The 18,141-nt window shown below is 38.3% G+C and overlaps 1 protein-coding gene across 6 annotated transcripts in view; it reads left to right on the top strand.

The window, feature by feature from the left end:
- Nucleotides 1-389: 389 nt before the first annotated feature.
- The window catches only part of LOC117373050 (neural cell adhesion molecule L1-like protein), a 94,952-nt gene continuing 77,200 nt past the window's right edge, over nt 390-18,141 (top strand). For 2 of the 6 annotated variants that reach the window (XM_055223164.1, XM_055223167.1), the window contains exons 1-2: nt 11,312-11,430; nt 17,799-18,033. In XM_055223164.1, coding sequence (XP_055079139.1) covers nt 17,892-18,033 — 142 coding nt within the window. In that variant the 5' untranslated portion in view covers nt 11,312-11,430; nt 17,799-17,891. Of the gene's footprint in view, nt 551-11,311; nt 11,431-17,798; nt 18,034-18,141 lie in introns of those variants that run through there. The other 4 variants (XM_055223168.1, XM_055223163.1, XM_055223166.1 and 1 more) reach the window with 4 other exon arrangements.

Here is an 18,141-nt window from a genome sequence, read left to right on the forward strand (position 1 = left end):
CTAACGGTAGTCCTTGTTTTGGCTATGCTTTGGTTCAGTGGAATCCAAAATTACTATGGTGTGCCAGCGGCTTGCGTGCCAGGCCGGCTACAGTTTACAGTGCCAGCCAACCATGTCTTGTAATTCCACAAAACACTTCGGTGACAGAAAAAGCAGCCACTTAAACCGCATTGAAGAGCCCTTAAGAGAGCGACACACCTCCACAAACGGGACATGTGTTTTGGAACGGGCCGGTGCTATAAGGTGGCGTTGCTTGTTAACATGTCAGCGTGGATTTTCTTAAAGGGAATTTCATTGGCCGCTGTGTAGTCCTACTCCTCTCTTGGCGTTTAAACCAGTTGAGCACGTACACAGTGTAATTCAGAGGAAAGCCTTCCCCTTTTACATAAGACTGGCTGCGCAGGTTTGATGTTGACGTCGTTTGAAGTGGCTGTCAGGTGTAGAGCTGCATGTTTTTGTAGTGTGAACTGGCAGCACACATGATTATTAGTTTGGTGGAGGTGATAGAGATGAGCGGCTTTGGAGACTAATGACAGCATGAAACTCTAAGGTAAGGAGACTTGAGGTTTTATTATTTCCATTTTGTCCAAATACTGACTTATAGCTGTTATAGTTGTGATAGTTATAGTTGTAGTTGTTGTAGTTGTTCGCTTCGGTAAACATCTGAGTAAAGGAAACTTCGAAATATATATGAGTTTTTGCGTTAAGTTGGTTTTGTTGAATTGGTTAAGTTCATGTGACATAGCAACATTTTAATTTGTCCATAATTTATAATTGAGGTTGAGGTCAAGTTCAAAGTGCATTTCTGTGATGTTTCGTCTTGGATTAATGGGAAATATCTTTGTAACTATTAAATCAGGCATGCCCAAACTGCGGCCCAGGGGCCAAATGCGGCCCTCAGACCAATTTTTCTTGGCCCATATTTACTTTGAACAGCACTTTTTACTGTACATTTCTGAAAATCTACTTTAACAAGCCCATATCAAATATTTAATGTGTCTCATTGAGGATCTAAGCATGAATATAGATCTAGTGGTTCAGTCTAACTTGTAATAATAACACAGATTTGAAGTATTCACTGTGTTGGTGACCAGTCCATGTCCCTCAATCGGCCCTCAGCTTTGTCTGTGTTTTTATTTGTGGCCCTTAATGACAAAAGTTTGGACACTCCTGTATTAGATCTATCTGTGTGAAGAAAAAACCCCACAAAAACTAGCAAAACCCTCTCTGTAAAAACACTTAAACCATAGTGATTTTTATTTACATTTTTCCAGTCAGTCATTCACTCAACAAGGCGTCACTGTTCTGATTTAATGGAACTTTAAGCCATAAATTTAATATTGCAAATTAACTCTGTAACAAGTAATGACATGATTGTTATTTCTTTCAAACACGGTGAATCACCCCTGAAGTTATATTAGCCCCTGTGCTCCATCTGAACTCATGAAACTCAACACTGACAGGCTAAGGTTGGCACGGGAGTCGAACCGGCGACTTTTTGCTCGCCACTACCCACTATAACGCCACGCTTTCATTTGCATATTATAAAAGGCACCGGCAAAGATCATCATGTAGATATTAATTACCATATTTTCTGGACTATAAGCCGCACTTTTTTCATAATTGGGGGTGCGACTTATATTCAGATGCGACTTATATGTGAAATATCTGTTTTTTTTCCTTCATTATATGCACTTTTTAGCTGGTGCGACTTATACTCCAAAAAATACTGTATATATGTTTAGAAATAGAAGTAAGAAAGTGAACGTGAGTGAGCCCTCTTGTCATTGTCACTTGTAAATAAAAACGACCCAGCTGGTATTTGCTTTAACCATTTAAAGTTGTAGTATTTGCCCTGTAGTAAAATTAGTCCTGTAGCTTCCTGTACCTCAGCACGCTAGATATTTACAGCTGTCTACCCTGTCAGTACTGTCTTCAAGTCTGCCTAAAGTACAGCGTTTCAGCACCTACAAATTGTCCTTGAAATGTATTACGTTTTTGGGATACAAAACAGCCAAAAGCGCTTTTTCTCATCTCAGTCCTGGCGCCGCTAGCTCTTAGACTTAAACAATCGTGTGATCTTGTATTAAAAGTTCCCGTATCAAAGTATAACAAGCAAGTAGTGCCTTATAAATACATTTTATACAGTGTTCTCTTCTGGCAGATAGCGACGGCGAACCTACTTTTTCGAGTGAACAGCGATGGATTTAAATTCATCACCTGTTATGAAACGAAGGGCTGAGTCAAAGAGTGAATCTAAAGGTTTTTCAAAGTTGAAGCTAAAGTCTGCATGTAAATTATATCTCCATAATTCTACTGCCTATACTGCATAGTCAGGTGTGTGCAAAAATATCAAAATATCAATATGTCGTTTTGTTTAATTTAATGATACAGTATTGATATCGTGGGCTGCTGTATCGATATATTTTTTTTGCATATTTTACGAAATTATTCTATCACAGCGCTACATTTGTGTGGCTTGTTTAGAGGAAAGAAACGTATTTATGCAGAACATTTAACATTTGATTCAGTTTTGATGATAAAAACAGGTGTATTTCATATTAACTTTGCGCAGACAGTGGTTTAACAAAGACTTTTAGTATCGCAGTCATGTTTAGTCGATTATATTTTGTGATCCTTCAGATCCATTAAACTGCAGATGTCCTTATGTAAATGTAAATGTGGAGCTCGTATAAACTGTGGATGAGTAATATTGACCAATAGAACAGTCTGATGTGTTCTTCTAGTTAGCAAAATGAGCTAAACAAAACGCACGTGGTTATGTTCATTCATCTTCAGTAAACGGAAGATAAATGCACAGTTAATGTTTGTTTTTTGTGAAAATGGGGTTGATCATTAAGGGTCACAAAAGCCTTTATTTTTCACTGAATCAAAAAAGTACTGTATTGAGATATGTATCGTGTCGCGGCCTATATACTGAGATATGTATCGTGTCGCGGCCTATATACTGAGATACGTATCGTATTGTTGCCTATATATTGAGATATGCATCATATCATGGCCTATATATTGAGATGTATCGTATCGCAGCCTATATATTGAGATATGTATCATATTGTGGCCTATATATTGAGATATGTATCGTATTGTGGCCTATATATTGAGATATGCATCGTATTGTGGCTTATATATTGAGATATGTATCGTGGCCTATATTTTGAGATATGTATCGTATTGTGGCCTATATATTGAGATATGTATCGTATCGCAGCCTATATATTGAGATATGTATCGTATTGTGGCCTATATATTGAGATATGTATCGTATTGTGGCCTATATATTGAGATATGTATCGTATTGTGGCTTATATATTGAGATATGTATCGTGGCCTATATATTGAGATATGTATCGTATCGTGGCCTATATATTGCAATATGCATCGTATCACGTCCTGTGTATCGAGGTATGTATCGCAAGGGCAAAATCTTAACGATACCCAGCCTTAGGGCATAGTCAGGTGTGTGCAAAAATATTAAAATATCTATATATCATATTGTTTAATTTAATGATACAGTATCAATATCGGTGGCTGCTGTATCGATATATATATATTTTTGCATATTTACCAAATTATTCTGTCACAGCGCTACATTTTTATGACTTGTTTAGAGGAAAGAAGCTTGTTTATGCAGACTTTTAATGTTTATTTTTTTGTGAAAATGGGAAAAATTAATCATTAAGTGTCACGAAAGCCTGTATTGAAATATGTATTGTATCGCAGCCTGTGTATCGTATCGGCAAAATCTTAACGATAACTAGCCTTACTGCATCATACTGTCAGGTGTGCGGGTTGTTTTTTTCCGTTGTATACACATATAATGCCTTCTGTTGCCACATTTCCGGCGTCAGGTGTGCCCGTGTACTGTCCGAAGCGTTTTTGATTATACTAATTACGCCCCATCACATATATTTACATGTATTCACCTCAGTCATAAGATGCCCCTGTCTGTGTTTAGCCTGGTCTCTTTGGAAAGCATGTAGTAATTAGCAGTGTGTGGGTGAAGCTTGGGGCTAAAAAAGACTTGTCATTATAAGAACACCACAGGGGAAACTGTTATTATACATTATTCAGGACAAAGGCATGGGGAAGGGCATCTGGGTTAGTCATAAAGGGGCTGAACTACACAGAGGACTTCTCACATACCTGCTGTCACGGATTCGTCTGTAATTTAAGGCTAATGTAACAGAAAGTCCTATGAGTCATTAGAGATTTGAAGTATTTAGCTGGAGGTGAAGTAGTACTACTGTAGTTCAGGGTAGGATTACTTGCGTATTTACTGTAAACCACAGATGTATCATGTACATATTTTACAATCCTAACGTGTAAATAAAAAGTTACACGTGCTACAGACAGCTTTGTTTTTTTATATATATTCTCTGAAGTGTTCTCACTATGAATTATGGGTGAAGAGTAGGGAGAGACATTCAGTAAATTGTCTATCTTATCTTCTAGGACAAAACCCCTTACCTTAGATATAGGGGGGGTGAAGTGCTCATTTTTTTTAAGTAAAAGTAAAAATATCACATGAATAAATCTACTTAAGTAAACGTATTTAAGTACCCTTTTAAAAATGTACTTTAAGAGTAAAAAGTACAAGTATTTCACACAAATGTTGTTTATTATCATACATATTTTGGTCAGAAGTATCAATACAAATCAGTTTCTTCATTTTTCTTATGAATTTTGTGGATTTATTTTTGTTTTGCTCAAAGACGAAGCTTGAACTTTTTGAATTTTTGTCAAAATGTTTCCACGAACATGGGGAAAATAATCCCTCAAATCATATGAAAAGTACTTTTTACTTTTCAGTCCAGTTCAAAAATGTAGTTGACTAGAAAGTACAGATACTGCTCTCAAATGTAATGAAGTAAAAGTGAAAAGTATATACTGTGAAATGTACTTAAGTAAAGTACAGATACCTAAAATTCTACGGTTACATTCCACCACTGCTCTTATCGCTGCAACAAATACGATAACCGCAAACCACAACGAAGTAAACTGACATTACCACAGACTGTAATGCTTAAGCTGATCTAACCCCGGCTAATCCACCGTGTAAAGTACTTTAGATGAGGATTATATATGTATTTTTTGGCCAAATTTCATAATTGTAATTCATGAACCTCTCAATCTTGATTTTCAAATGGATTTTCTTTAGTTAATATAAAATTGTTAATTTATTTACATTTTAATTAGTTATTTCATGGACTGACTTTAAATCCTCATGTTGCACCAAACTCCAAATTTTACTCCAAACCAAGGATGGGACAATAAACAATAATATCGTTTATTGTGATAAAAAGGGTCGACGATAAACGTTCGTGGGACATTTTATATAATCATGATAATCCCCTTTATATCTCCAGAATGTGGAGAAAAACAAAAACAAATTCTCTGTGATGTTTTCTTCTAGATCAATCACTCCCTAAAGAGTCTGCGGCTCTTTAAAACCACCAGTGCGGCTCTTTAAACTCACCAGTGCGGCTCTTTAAACTCACCAGTGCGGCTCTTTAAACTCACCAGTGCGGCTCTTTAAACTCACCAATGCGGCTCTTTAAAACCACCAGTTTTTTGCACTTAGATTGTTTTAAAAAATAATAATAATAAATAATTTAGGAAAACAATTTTTGGGGTATATTTTATTTATTAAGTTTGTATTTGTAGCATATTTATTTCTATTATATTTAATTACTTTGTCTCATTACCTGCAAAAACATGACTTTTTCTGACTCTCATTTGTTTTGAAATGGGCTAATGTGTCTTTTTTGCTGTTAAAGGCTGCAGACTTTGTTCAAGATCACATGTGTCAAACTCTAGGCCTGGGGGCCAAATCCGGCCCGCCACGTCATTTTAAATGGCCCACGACAAGGTAAATTAAAATGTATGACTGTCTTAAAATGTCAGTTTATCAGGAGATACACAGTTACAGTCATATTTTTTACATCTCTGCAAATTTGAGGACAACCATTTTGCTGATGTGGCCCTCGGTGAAATTGAGTTTGATCATTGTTGTTTTCACTGATAACGTACAATTCTATAGAAGTTTTTCAAATACAGAACCTGTTCATAGTATTTAAATGATAATACTTCATATCCATAACATTTTTAAACTGTCAACTTAAATAATTATTGTGATATTATCGTTAATCGCAGTTATTTTGGCCATGATAATCACAACACCAGATTTCCATATCGTCCATGTCTTCTTCAAACTACACAATCCATGTCTAAGCGTCAATCTTGATTCAAATTCTCTTAATCACTCGGCGCTAACGAGAGTATCAGGAGCGTACTTACTCCTCTGTTTTACATAGCGAGTCCTTAAACGAGGCTTGTCTCGGCGCTGATCATGTGACCTCCTGTATACTATTTACACAGACCATAGTTTGCATGTTCGTTCTTGCTACAGCTTTTGTCTTCAGTTGACATTTATCCGCTGCTGACAGTCTGGGCAGGAGGTCACGTACAGGGTGAGCCATGCTTTGAGTTTAGACTAAACATAGGCAATGCATAGTGACGATAATTGTGCTTCAGCTCAGTGTGTGGATTGAAATAGACTCGTTTATGGCGGAGAGTTTAAGGACCGGAGCAAAGTGTCGTACGTTAAAACAGCAAGTCGTAATAGGATTGGAAAGCAACATGGGAAATAAGGAAAAAAGCAATCATTTTGAAGTTAATCTGAGTGAATACACAATGCAGTAACTACGTATAACGCCGTTGAGTGAAGGTATCATCGTAATGTACAACAAACATCTTTACTTTCCTCCCGTACAAAGTTTCTGTACTGGTTTATGGAGATATACTGTATTTTACGAACTATAACTCACACTTTTTTCATAGTTTGTCCGTGGGTGCGACTTATACTCAGATGCAATTTATATGTGATGTTATTAAAATATATCATTTCACACTGACAACCATGTGAGGGCGCTCTAGGCTTGTGTACTGGTATGACAGCCATCTACCTCCGGAGTGGAGTTTAGTGATTTGCAGCTTGTTTTTTCTGCTTTATTTATCTGATTAACTGTTAATATCTTACGTTAACACACCAGACACGTGTTCAGTTCTGTCTATGCTTCATGTACGTGTTTATGTATGTGTTATGTAACAGTTGATTATACATGTTACAGTTCACTTGCTGGTGTGTTTGTAATACCTGTAAGAAAATGTACTGGACTCATTTTCTTTTATCTGTTTTATATTTAATTTCCCCTTCATTTATAAGACCATAAAGGTGATCGATTAAACATTTACAGTATTGTTCCAAATGAAAAATTATCATAAGTCTAGTTTAAGGTCGTGAAAACTACTTCCTGTTTTCCAGTTCAGCCTTTTACACTAATGTGAAGTTTTACCCGACAGAGCACTATTTAAGAAACAACTGAGAAGTAAAATATTAAATTTTCAGTTCAGGGGTTTGTTTACTAGCAGGCCAAAGTGGTGTGTATATTTTCCGTGCGTTCATGTGCAGTTTTGTGTGTTTATGTGATATGAGGCAGAGCTTATGTTATATTTGATGTGTTTGCTCGTTCTACGTTGTTAACTGTGATGAAGAAGTAAGACCACAGTAAACATCAGTGAAAACAACTCTTGTGTTTGTGGACAAGCCGCATATGTGACATTAGCGTAGCATATCTGATTAACTGTTAATATCTTACATAAAAATACCAGACAGTTTGTTGTCTGTGTGATGTTATTGTGCTGTACTGATATTCGGCCTGTTGTTCTCTATTTTATTGCTATTATTATAACTTACCTTTAAAGATTAAGTGTCTGTTCTTGGTGTTGGATTTTGTAGAATAAATTTCAACCAAAAACTGCGACTTATAGTCCAGTGTGACTTATATATGTTTTTTCTTCATTATTATGTATTTTCGGCTGGTGCGACTTATACTCCAGAGCAACTTATAGTCTGGAAAATACAGTAAAAAAAACATCTCTGTTCACTCTATGAAAAAGTAGGTTGGCCATTGCTGTGTCAGAAGAACAACACTGTATAAAATGTATTTATTCAGCACTACGACGACAGACTGACTCAATATCTCACTTGCTTTTTGAACATTGATACGGGAACTTTTAATACCAGATCTTGAAATTATCTATGTCTAAACACTGGCTGCACTAGAACTGAAATGGAAAAAAGGGCTTTTGGCTGTTTTGCTTCTCAAAAATAGAATATATTTCAAGGACATGCAAAACTGGATACATCGGTGCCACTAATGCACTTTAAAAACAGGAGCAGGTTTGATTATCAATGTCTATCACCAGATTATTAATGTTTTAAATGGACTTATGTACTTACTAGTTTTATTTATATTGCTCTGTATTTGAACGCACATGAAAACGAGAGTTGAGTTCTGTCATTGGGCTTTCCCTAAACTCATTTTCAAAGGTATTTTATTGGATGGAAGGAAGCATTGGAGGGACAGGTAATTTGATCCAATCAGAGACATTGGGTGAAAAATGGGATCATCTTTTCCCAGAGAGTTGTTTTAGTGTCACGGTTCATCATCAGAGTGAGACATAAGACGTATCTCTGAAGGATTTAAGGTTCAAAATAGGGTTCAACTATTATTTCTATGAATCCTGTCACGATAAATGCGACATCGACTTATCGTTCAATACATGACAAATGGAACAATAGCGTTTGTCCACTGATCTGAAGGTTGGTGGTTTGAATCCCGCTCTTCTCAACGTACACCGGTACATCATTGATTGAGCGCTGAAATCCACTGACTCAGAGGTTGGCGGTGTGATTTCAGCTCCCACAGATGACTTTTGTTGTTGTGTTCTTGGGCAAAACACTTAACCCACTTTGTCCCAGGTGTTTGCGTAAAGTGGTGTTTGAATGGAAAGCGCTTTGAGTGGAAAAACTGTATAAAAACGTAACCATTTACCATTTTTACCATTGTGAGGACTATTTCTATGTACTAATTTGACATTTTTGCTTATTTTTTCTGCACTAAAGATAGAATTTGAACTGTAGAAAGTTGCATTATGAAGTTCTATGACTCATTATGCATACAAACTAACCATGCAACTATTACATTCTGGCTTTTACGTATTGCAGCTCATATTTCTTTAACAATTTTGTACATTTAGAACACGTTTTTGGGGATATTTCTGCTTCAAGGTTTGGTTTCAGTGTTCTCTTTTATCGTCTATATTTACTTCAGCAATATATCGCACTTCAAAATGTGTTTCTACATTCGTAAGGTAGAATAAAAACACGGGATTTCTCTTATAGAAACGCCTCATGATATATACTTCAACGTGTAACATGATGTCAGTTTGTGCCATGTGAATTGCTTAAAATACTTTCCAGCGGCTTCCTCACAGCTTCACACTTGACCGACTTGAGAATTTTCACACTACATCATAATTTTTTGGTTACGTGGCAGACTTAACCAAAAAAATGATGATGCCTGCAACTTTAGCAGCAGTGCGGAGAGTTAGAGCAAAAGCCAAATGTGAGTAAAGACGTACGTAACTGTAAATGTGCTGTTTACAATCCAGCCAGAAAAACACGCGGCACAACACGACGACCGTTACAACTCAATAAAAGGTAATGTCTGGTAATAAACAACCAGAACGAACACTTATACCTGCAGCCCTGCTAGTCTGAAGCTACTGAAGTAAAGGAGTTTAATTAACAACAATACGGCGTTTAATTCACACGTTTAAGTATGAAAGACTTCAGTTACATCAACAAACGCCCAGCTCTTCGTTCTGTATCTACTGAAGCAGGGCCCTATTTCCTGATCTATGTTATAATGTTGTTAGGCTGAGTTCTTCTCTCAAACGGAAAACACACTGTTCCACTTTGTGATGTCATCATGTGGTAAAACAGGGAGTGCTTCGCCGTGTTTTCAAACTCGTATACACCTTCACTAGAATCATTTAGATCATTTCAGCCCTGGAATTGACAATTAAAAAAAGTAAAAGTAGCTGTTAACTTGAAAACTACCACAAAACACAACTTCAGGTGTGTTTTTTAAGCAAGGTAATAGTGTTGTTATTTCCTCAAAAACACACAACTTCAGGTGTGTTTTTGAGGAAATAACAACACTATTACATTGCTTAAAGCTCAATTTTATGCAATGTTTGTAATGTTTTGTGTAATATAAGACCTTTAAGACATCAGTTCTCAGCTTAAAGAAACGACTAGTATTTTGCTGACATTTTGTATAATTTGTTCTTTTGTTCTTGGATTGAAAAAATAATGTTTTTACCTGAGCAGATCTCATAGGCTTTATAGTTTTGATTATTTATAATAATCTAATATAGACCATTTGAGTATTCAGAAAAAGAATGTTCTTTTCTGGAAGAGAGCAGAAAAGAAACCTCTTTGCCTCTCCATGGAGATGTTATTACTTTGCCTGGAATGTCCCATAGTATAGTATTAAATGTAACTATCTTCATGGGGAAAAACAGGGGACACTACCAGGGCTGTTAAAAGTCAGGTGTGGAGAGACAGTTAGACAATTTTTCAATGTATTTCTGAATTAAATGAAAAATTCCGTTGTCTTTTACGATGGATCACACCTGGACTACTCAGAGATTACACAGACGATGTATTTTTGAGCAATAGAAACACCTGTACTTGAATTAATTGTGAATGAAACATGAATTTTGTTGGTTTAAGTGTAGGAATAGCATCAAAAGCATATGTCGATTTGTGATATTATTGACTGGATTAACCAAAAAAACACAGTAATTCAGTTCTAAAAGTTAGCCCTAGCTTAAGACTTTATATCTTCCGAGTCCTGCAGACGTTTTAACCTTGACTGTAACATGAAGGTGGCTTAAGTAGAGCAAAACCATCAACAGCCGTCTATTTCGGGAACGTCGTCCTTTGCATCCATTTATGATTGCCCCAAAGCACACCACTAATAGTGCACTTCCACAAAAGCCCCGGTCCTGTGGCTGAAGATGCCTCCCTTCTGTGTTCAATGGACCTACTGCACATTGCATTTAACATGTGAGCGGGTGTAGTGTAAATGGGCGTGCAAGTTTTGTAGAAAGACGGCACAGAAAAAGAGAGAGAGACAGATAAGCGTTCATAGACTCTGCTGTATACTTCCTCTCCTCCTCGTCCTTAATGCGCCCTGAGTACCCCCACAGTGCAGCCTTTGTTCCACTCATTGTCAGAGGGAGCTTAGCTTTGCCAAGTGAGAGGCTTTGGTCACATATGTCACTCCGGTGCGGACTCTTGAGTGGAGGGGCGGGCCGGGGGGGCGTGCCTTTGCCCCGGGACAGGAGCAGAGACACGGGCAGGGAGGGACATGTCAGAGGTGCTGCTGCTGGTTTACTATAAGGATCGTCCTGGACTATCTCTGCTGGACTTTAAACACTACAGTACGTCTCTACCAACTTGTACAAGGATGTAGCAGGGGCAGTAAAACAGTGAGTTGAGTTTAGAGTTGTTTAACGGCAGTGTAGGGCTGGGGATATGCTGGTAAAAGTCAAAATGTGAGCTCATGCCTGTTACGATTTGGTATTTTGTGAACTTTGTTGCTTCATCACGCATCGATTTTCTCTTGAACGCAGCTCTACATGCTCAAACGAAGATACTTATTCCCAGTTTTGCTCTATTTAGTCAAATTTAGAGTGAATGACAAGTGGATTTAACTACTTCGAGATGACTTTAGTTACCTGTTCTAGCTACATTTTCTTCAGTTTTGAGTTTACGATTATAATTTCAGAACAATTCAAGTAATCTAGCTCCAAGAAAAGTGCGATATCAGTGCTATGTTTCATGTCCACCTCTATGACGATGCATAGAAGTAGTAGAAGAAGAAGTAGTAGTAGTAGTAGTGAGTAATAGGAAGGAACATAAGAATCTGTTTAGCACCTAATCACTTTACTTAGACCGTGTGCTTTCCAGTCTGGCGTGCGCTGTTTATAGGTGCGCTTCGGTGTCAATTATAGTGTGTCCTGAAGTTTTGTTTTGGGGAGGAGGGGCAGGGGTGTCGGATTAGCCGCGTTGTAGTCACACTTGTGGTGCCCAAGCAAACTACGGGCTTAGAGAAACACAATCCCTTTACAGATTTGTGGCTATGATCCGCCATGTGTGCAGGTAACAGATCCCCGTCTACGTGCTTTGTTTTATGTTTACATAGTAACTCCACCCCGTTTTTACGCTGGCAGAAATTCCCCTGCGGAACGTGCACGCGGTTGACTTTGGAGTGGCGGGTTTGCAAATCTGCACATGTACTCGGAGGACTAGCGCGACGTAGATAAAGGTCTTAGGGCGTGCGCCACCTGTTTGCTGCGTGAATGAAAGTTGCTTCTGAAGTGGCTCAGGTGCGGAATCGAGTCAAATCCTCGGAAAGGTCACAGTTGTCATGTCAGCGAGGGGCTTTAGGATGCTCACCCGTCACCTCCAAGACATCGGGGATTTTCCAGATGATTTGGAAAGTTAAATGGACCATAGTGCACTGCAAAAAAGAAATAGAGGGTTGAATTTAGAGTATTTTTGGTTTGGATATGGCTGTAGAAAGATATCCACGTACGTATTTCAGAATGATGGAAAATTCAGACCTGTGCCGTAGCTATTAAGGAAAATATTATATCTTTTGAATGGGGAGAAGTCCTCAAACTGTTGCATTTAACACGAAAATAAAACCCACAAATATGTCTAGTTCATAGCACTTTGTAAAGCTGATTGTCAACAACTCCTCTGACCAAATCATTTCGCTTCAAAAAAGTTAAATCATGACACAAACTTAATCCTAACTGTTAAAACTACAAAAAAAAAAAAAAGGCGAGAATTTCATATCAACTGTTTATAGCAAACAGTGGCGTGTTGTCACTGAGGAAGCGTCCGTTTTCTCAGATGCAGAAAGAAGCCTTGAAAGTGTTTTTGTGAAAAGCAATTTGTACCAAAAAAACATGGCAAAACAAACTAATATGCAGCACAGTTTGCGAACAGAATAGCCTCTTTGAAACTTTGTGATTACCATTTTCCGACTGAAAACGTTCATTTCGGTACAAAAATGTGAGAGTTTTTTTCTTTCTTTCCTTGGCTCCTGTCTGACCCAGTGTGTAAGCCTACTGTTTTCTTTGGCACAAACAAATGACCCGACTGCAAAATTTGTTTAGATATTTCGCAGACGCTGCCACTGACAGATGCGTTCTTATTATCTCACCACTGCGTATGCTTTTTATGCAAGTACAGTATGTCTATTGCCAGCTCAGGATAAGACCGTAGGTGGCCCGTAAAACCAGAGCTGCATGTGGGAGCTTGTGTGGGGCCACTGTGTCAAAACATGCCACAGTATAAGGCCACAGTAACAATAACTACACAACAGCCTGCTTGGTCACTGCGCAAAACTACAGTGTTGAACATCTACTGCTGCTATTGTACTTTTAATCCACCGGAAACATAATCTGTCTGAAGTTTTGTTCCATATAATTCGTAGCAACTGTTCAATTTGTCTAATGGGTTGTACATTTAAGCAGCGTAATCCTATATGTCGTCTTAACAATCGCCACGTGGTGTAACTTACCCTTTGAAAACGGCACAAAACGTGACAAAACATGACAAAACCCAACCCGTTTCTACTGTATATGTCATTGTTTAGCATCGTCTTAGTACAGTGATGCATGTGACTGCTCGTTTCACTCTCTTGATAGTGGGATTAGCAGGAGGATGAAACCATTTGGCATCAACGCAGCCTCTGGGAGAAGTAAAGCCGTGAAATACTGACAGGCTCAGACCAATTTATAGTCTGCCATCTTGGATCTAGCGGTGGTTGCAGCCAGCAGCTTAGCTTTTGTGCCCGTCGTTTCTACTGTAAGCATGCCATGCGATGCCACCAGGCAGAATGGGGAGTTCAGAGGGTAATCTGTAGACAAGTGCTCCGCTGTGTTGGGCTGCGACATCAGACTGGAAAAGACAATAGACTATGCCTCGCTCGGTGATAGAGGATTTGCATCAATTAAAAGAAGAATTTTTGGGGGGGTCTTTTTGAAAGTCAACAAACCGGTCGAAATACGCTGGTGCCGAAATCACTCTGACTGATTTACTTTACTGTTAATCAGCGCTGGATGAAGTATTCAATATGGTTACTTAAGTTAAAGTACAGATACAGAGGTAAAAAGTTACTCTAACATGAAAAAATTTACTTAAGTCAAAGCATTTAAGCGCCTGTTTAAACGTGCGTGCAATACTTTTACATTTTAATCTTAATATACAAGTGTTTTTCATTTGTTAACGTGATATTGATTAAATATCCGTAGCAATACAAATTCATTTCTTTATTTTTCTTATGAGTTTTGTGTACAGCGGTCCCTCGTTTATCGCGGGGGGTTACGTTCTAAAAATAACCCGTAATAGGTGAAATTCACGAAGTATCAGCTTTATTTTTTTCCAGTTATTCTATATGTTTTTGGCTGTAAAACCCCTCACCACACACTTTATACACTTTTCTCACACAGGCATTAACATTTTCTCACATTTCTCTCTCGTTTAAACTCTCTCAAAGTTCAAACCTTCGTAGGCGCCTTTGTCGGTGCAGAACGTTTCATCGACATTGTGGTTTTTGTCCAGGAGAAAACAAATTGCAAACATACAGCACTTCAGAGTCACACTGCGATCCAACATTTATGTAAATTTGTCTGAACACATTCTGTACTGCACAGGAGACACGGCACGGAGGAGACTGATGGACAATGGTCTACAGTCCAACAGCCAATCAGGACGCAGAACACAATGCACGCTCATACGCCGTAAAAAAGCATGAAAAATTACACGAAAAAAATCCGCGGGACAGCGAAAGGTGAACCGCGATATGGCGAGGGACAACTGTATTTATTTTTCTTTGGTCAAAGCTAAACGTAGCCTCAAAAACTTTAGTCAGGATGTTACGAAAACATGGTAAAATAACCCCTCAGATCATATGAAAAGAGTAGAAGAAGAGTAGATGTAGAAGAGTAGAAAGTACAGATACTGCTCTCAAATGTAGTGAAGTAAAAGTAAAGCAGATATTTTTTTTATTTGTAATTTCTCTTCCACTGCTGTTTACTAATTGAAATACATGAGCTTCTTATTACCTGAACATGCTCATATTCTCTTAAATTTCCTTATATTTTAGTTTTTTGGGGGTTATGCTGCATGGCCTGTTATAAACGCTCAGAATAAGACTCCTGACTTCTGTTTGCATGAGCTGGAAATCATTTTTAGAGCTCTTTCGGGGTCTGGCAAATTGTGTCTGCATGTACTAATGGTATCTTGAAGAGTCATGCAACGTGTGAAGTGTTTCTTATCCGTGTTGCTGACAAAGAAGCAGTGGGAGAGTGGCAGACTGTACCACGTTAAAACACTTAGTAGCGAGCGAGCACACGGACTCAAAATAAGTGGGCTTATCATTACTGCGATTCCTCTCTCTAAAAATGAGTGAATGCATTATCTCTGTTTTAAAATAGTTTTGTCGGGCTTCAGTTTTTGAGGTGCATCTGACTTAGGCCTGTCACATTTTGAAAGGCGATATATTTCCACAGAGATATACCTCGATAAACTATAATATTGTAAATACTTTATGCCACTGACACAATAACAATAAAGCAAGATATAAATATTTTAATATACAAAATCATTAACAGACACAAGCTGCAACAAATAAAGCAGCAGGATGAACCAAAAAATTTGCCACATAAGTTACTTTTTCAACCCCTCAACAGCTAGATTTTTTTGTATTACAACAAAAATAACAAAAATCTCTCCACTTTTGCAAAGAAACTATACACAAGACAAATACTGAGCACCAAAGAACATCTCCCACATGAGCCACATGAGCCATCTCACACTCTGAGGACTTCAGGGGCAGACCTCCTGCTGTAGTCCTGATGTAGTCCTGGTTTAGTCCTGGTTTTGCCTTAGTTTAGCCCTAGTTTAGTTCTGGTTAAGTCCTGGTTTAGTCCTGGTTTAGTCCTGGTTTAGTCCTGGTTTAATCCTGGTTTAGTTCTTATTTAGACCCGGTTTAGTCCTGGCTTAGTCCTGGTTTAGTCCTGGTGTAGTCCTTGTTTAGTCCTGGTTTAGTCTTGGTTTAGTCCTGTTTTAGTCCTGGTTTAGTTCTGGTTTAGTCCTGTTTTAGTTAGTCCTGGTTTAATCCTGGTTTAGTCCTGTCTTAGTCCTGGTTTAGTTCTGTCTTAGTCCTTGTTTAGTTCTGGTTTAGTCCTGGTGTAGTCCTTGTTTAGTCCTGGTGTAGTCCTTGTTTAGTCCTGGTTTAGTCTTGGTTTAGTCCTGTTTTAGTCCTGGTTTAGTTCTGGTTTAGTCCTGTTTTAGTCCTGTTTTAATCCTGGTTTAGTCCTGTTTTAGTCCTGGTTTAATTCTGGTTTAGTTCTGTCTTAGTCCTGGTTTAATCCTGGTTTAGTTCTGTCTTAGTCCTGGTTTAATTCTGGTTTAGTCCTGTCTTAGTCCTGGTTTAATTTTGGTTTAGTCCTGTCTTAGTCCTGGTTTAATCCTGGTTTAGTCCTGGTTTAGTCCTGGTTTAGTCCTGTTTTATTCATGGTTTAGTCCTGTATTAGTCCTGTCTTAGTCCTGGTTTAATCCTGGTTTAGTCCTGGTTTAATCCTGGTTTAGTCCTGTCTTAGTCCTGGTTTAGTTCTGCTTTAGTCCTGATTTAACTGTCCATATGACTGAAAGTTTTTTACTCTACACTCTTCTCTTTTAATATTAACTTTACAATGATTATTTATATTTTGTTTTGTTGTATTGTGATTTTAATGTCTTTCTTATTCTGTAAAGCAATTACTCTGTGTGCAAAATGTGTTGTACAAATAAACCTTCCCTTATTGAACGATAAATGGATATAGCTGTAATTATCATGACAGGCCTAATGTGAGTCACTACCTACAGCAGTGAAGTAACAGTCACAGTGATCACTATATCGACTTATTGCTCAATACATAATACATGAAACTATACATTTTGGGGGTGAATATTTATCATTAGCAGTATTTTTTCTTTCTAAACTAGAGCTGAGATTTTTTTTTAGATGAGATTTAAACTGTAGACGGTTGGATTATGAACTTCTAATTACTAAAAAGTGTTTCATTTTGATATTTATTTATTACAGCTCATGGTTTTTAACAATATTGCATATTTAAAATACGTTTGTGGCTAATTCTGCTTTAAGATTTTGCTTCAATATTATCGTTTATCGTCTATATTTACTTCAGAAACATATCGTACTTAAATTTTTTTTTTAATTTTGACAGGCCTACGAAGTAATGACAACAAACAAAGGCAAAAAAACTCCAGTTGAAGCGGCGTCGTTGTGTCTTTTCTGTCTTTTTACTTTGTTGATTTTGTAAACCTGCTGCGTCGCAAAGGCTGACGACATTATTTGCAAACATGGCGGTATGTAAATATGTCAGCTCCGCAATTTCCAATCTCCTGAGGTCTACTCCCTTCTCCCGAGGACACGCAGAATCAAAGGTGCGCTATGTAACTTTTCTGGCGGAGCGTCTGCCAGCTGCTCGTCGCCGTGGAGATGTTACTGCTCAGCCTGAAATATTTCACAATACAGCGTTGGCCTTATGTATCTCTGAAGACAAGCAGGTGACGCAACCGGGACAAATTAGTGGTAAAAGCCGTGCAGATTTGACCCAACTCACAGTCAGAACGCGTGTTTTTGAAAGCCTTAAACGCACTCACAAACAGATAAACTTAATACCGTACTGCGGGACATTCCAGACAAAGCAATAACAGGTGCATCTTTATTTTAGCTTTACTTCGTTCACTTAAAATCTTTTGTTTCTTTCCGTAGCTCGCCGGTGCCTTAGGGTTTCCCAGTGACCGTAGCTGATCCCAGTTCCCTGTCAGTCCAGAGCTCCGGTGTCTTCTGACCGTGTGGAGGGGGATGAGGCGGGCCGGGGGTCTGCAGCTCCTCCTGCTGCGGGCCGGGGGTCTGCAGCTCCTCCTGCTGCGGGCCGGGGGTCTGCAGCTCCTCCTGCTGCTGGCCTGCACCTCCTGGGCCACAAGTCTCCAAATCCCCCCAGAAGGTACGACAAACACCCGCTCTGCAAATGACTAACGGAGCTTTGACCTCAGTATGAGTAGGGCTGGAATATATGATTTTCTAGGGCTTTAATATATATTATTTTGTAGGG

The sequence above is a fragment of the Periophthalmus magnuspinnatus genome, chromosome 7 (genome assembly GCF_009829125.3).
Source record: "Periophthalmus magnuspinnatus isolate fPerMag1 chromosome 7, fPerMag1.2.pri, whole genome shotgun sequence".
In the NCBI taxonomy this organism is placed as follows: domain Eukaryota; kingdom Metazoa; phylum Chordata; class Actinopteri; order Gobiiformes; family Gobiidae; genus Periophthalmus; species Periophthalmus magnuspinnatus.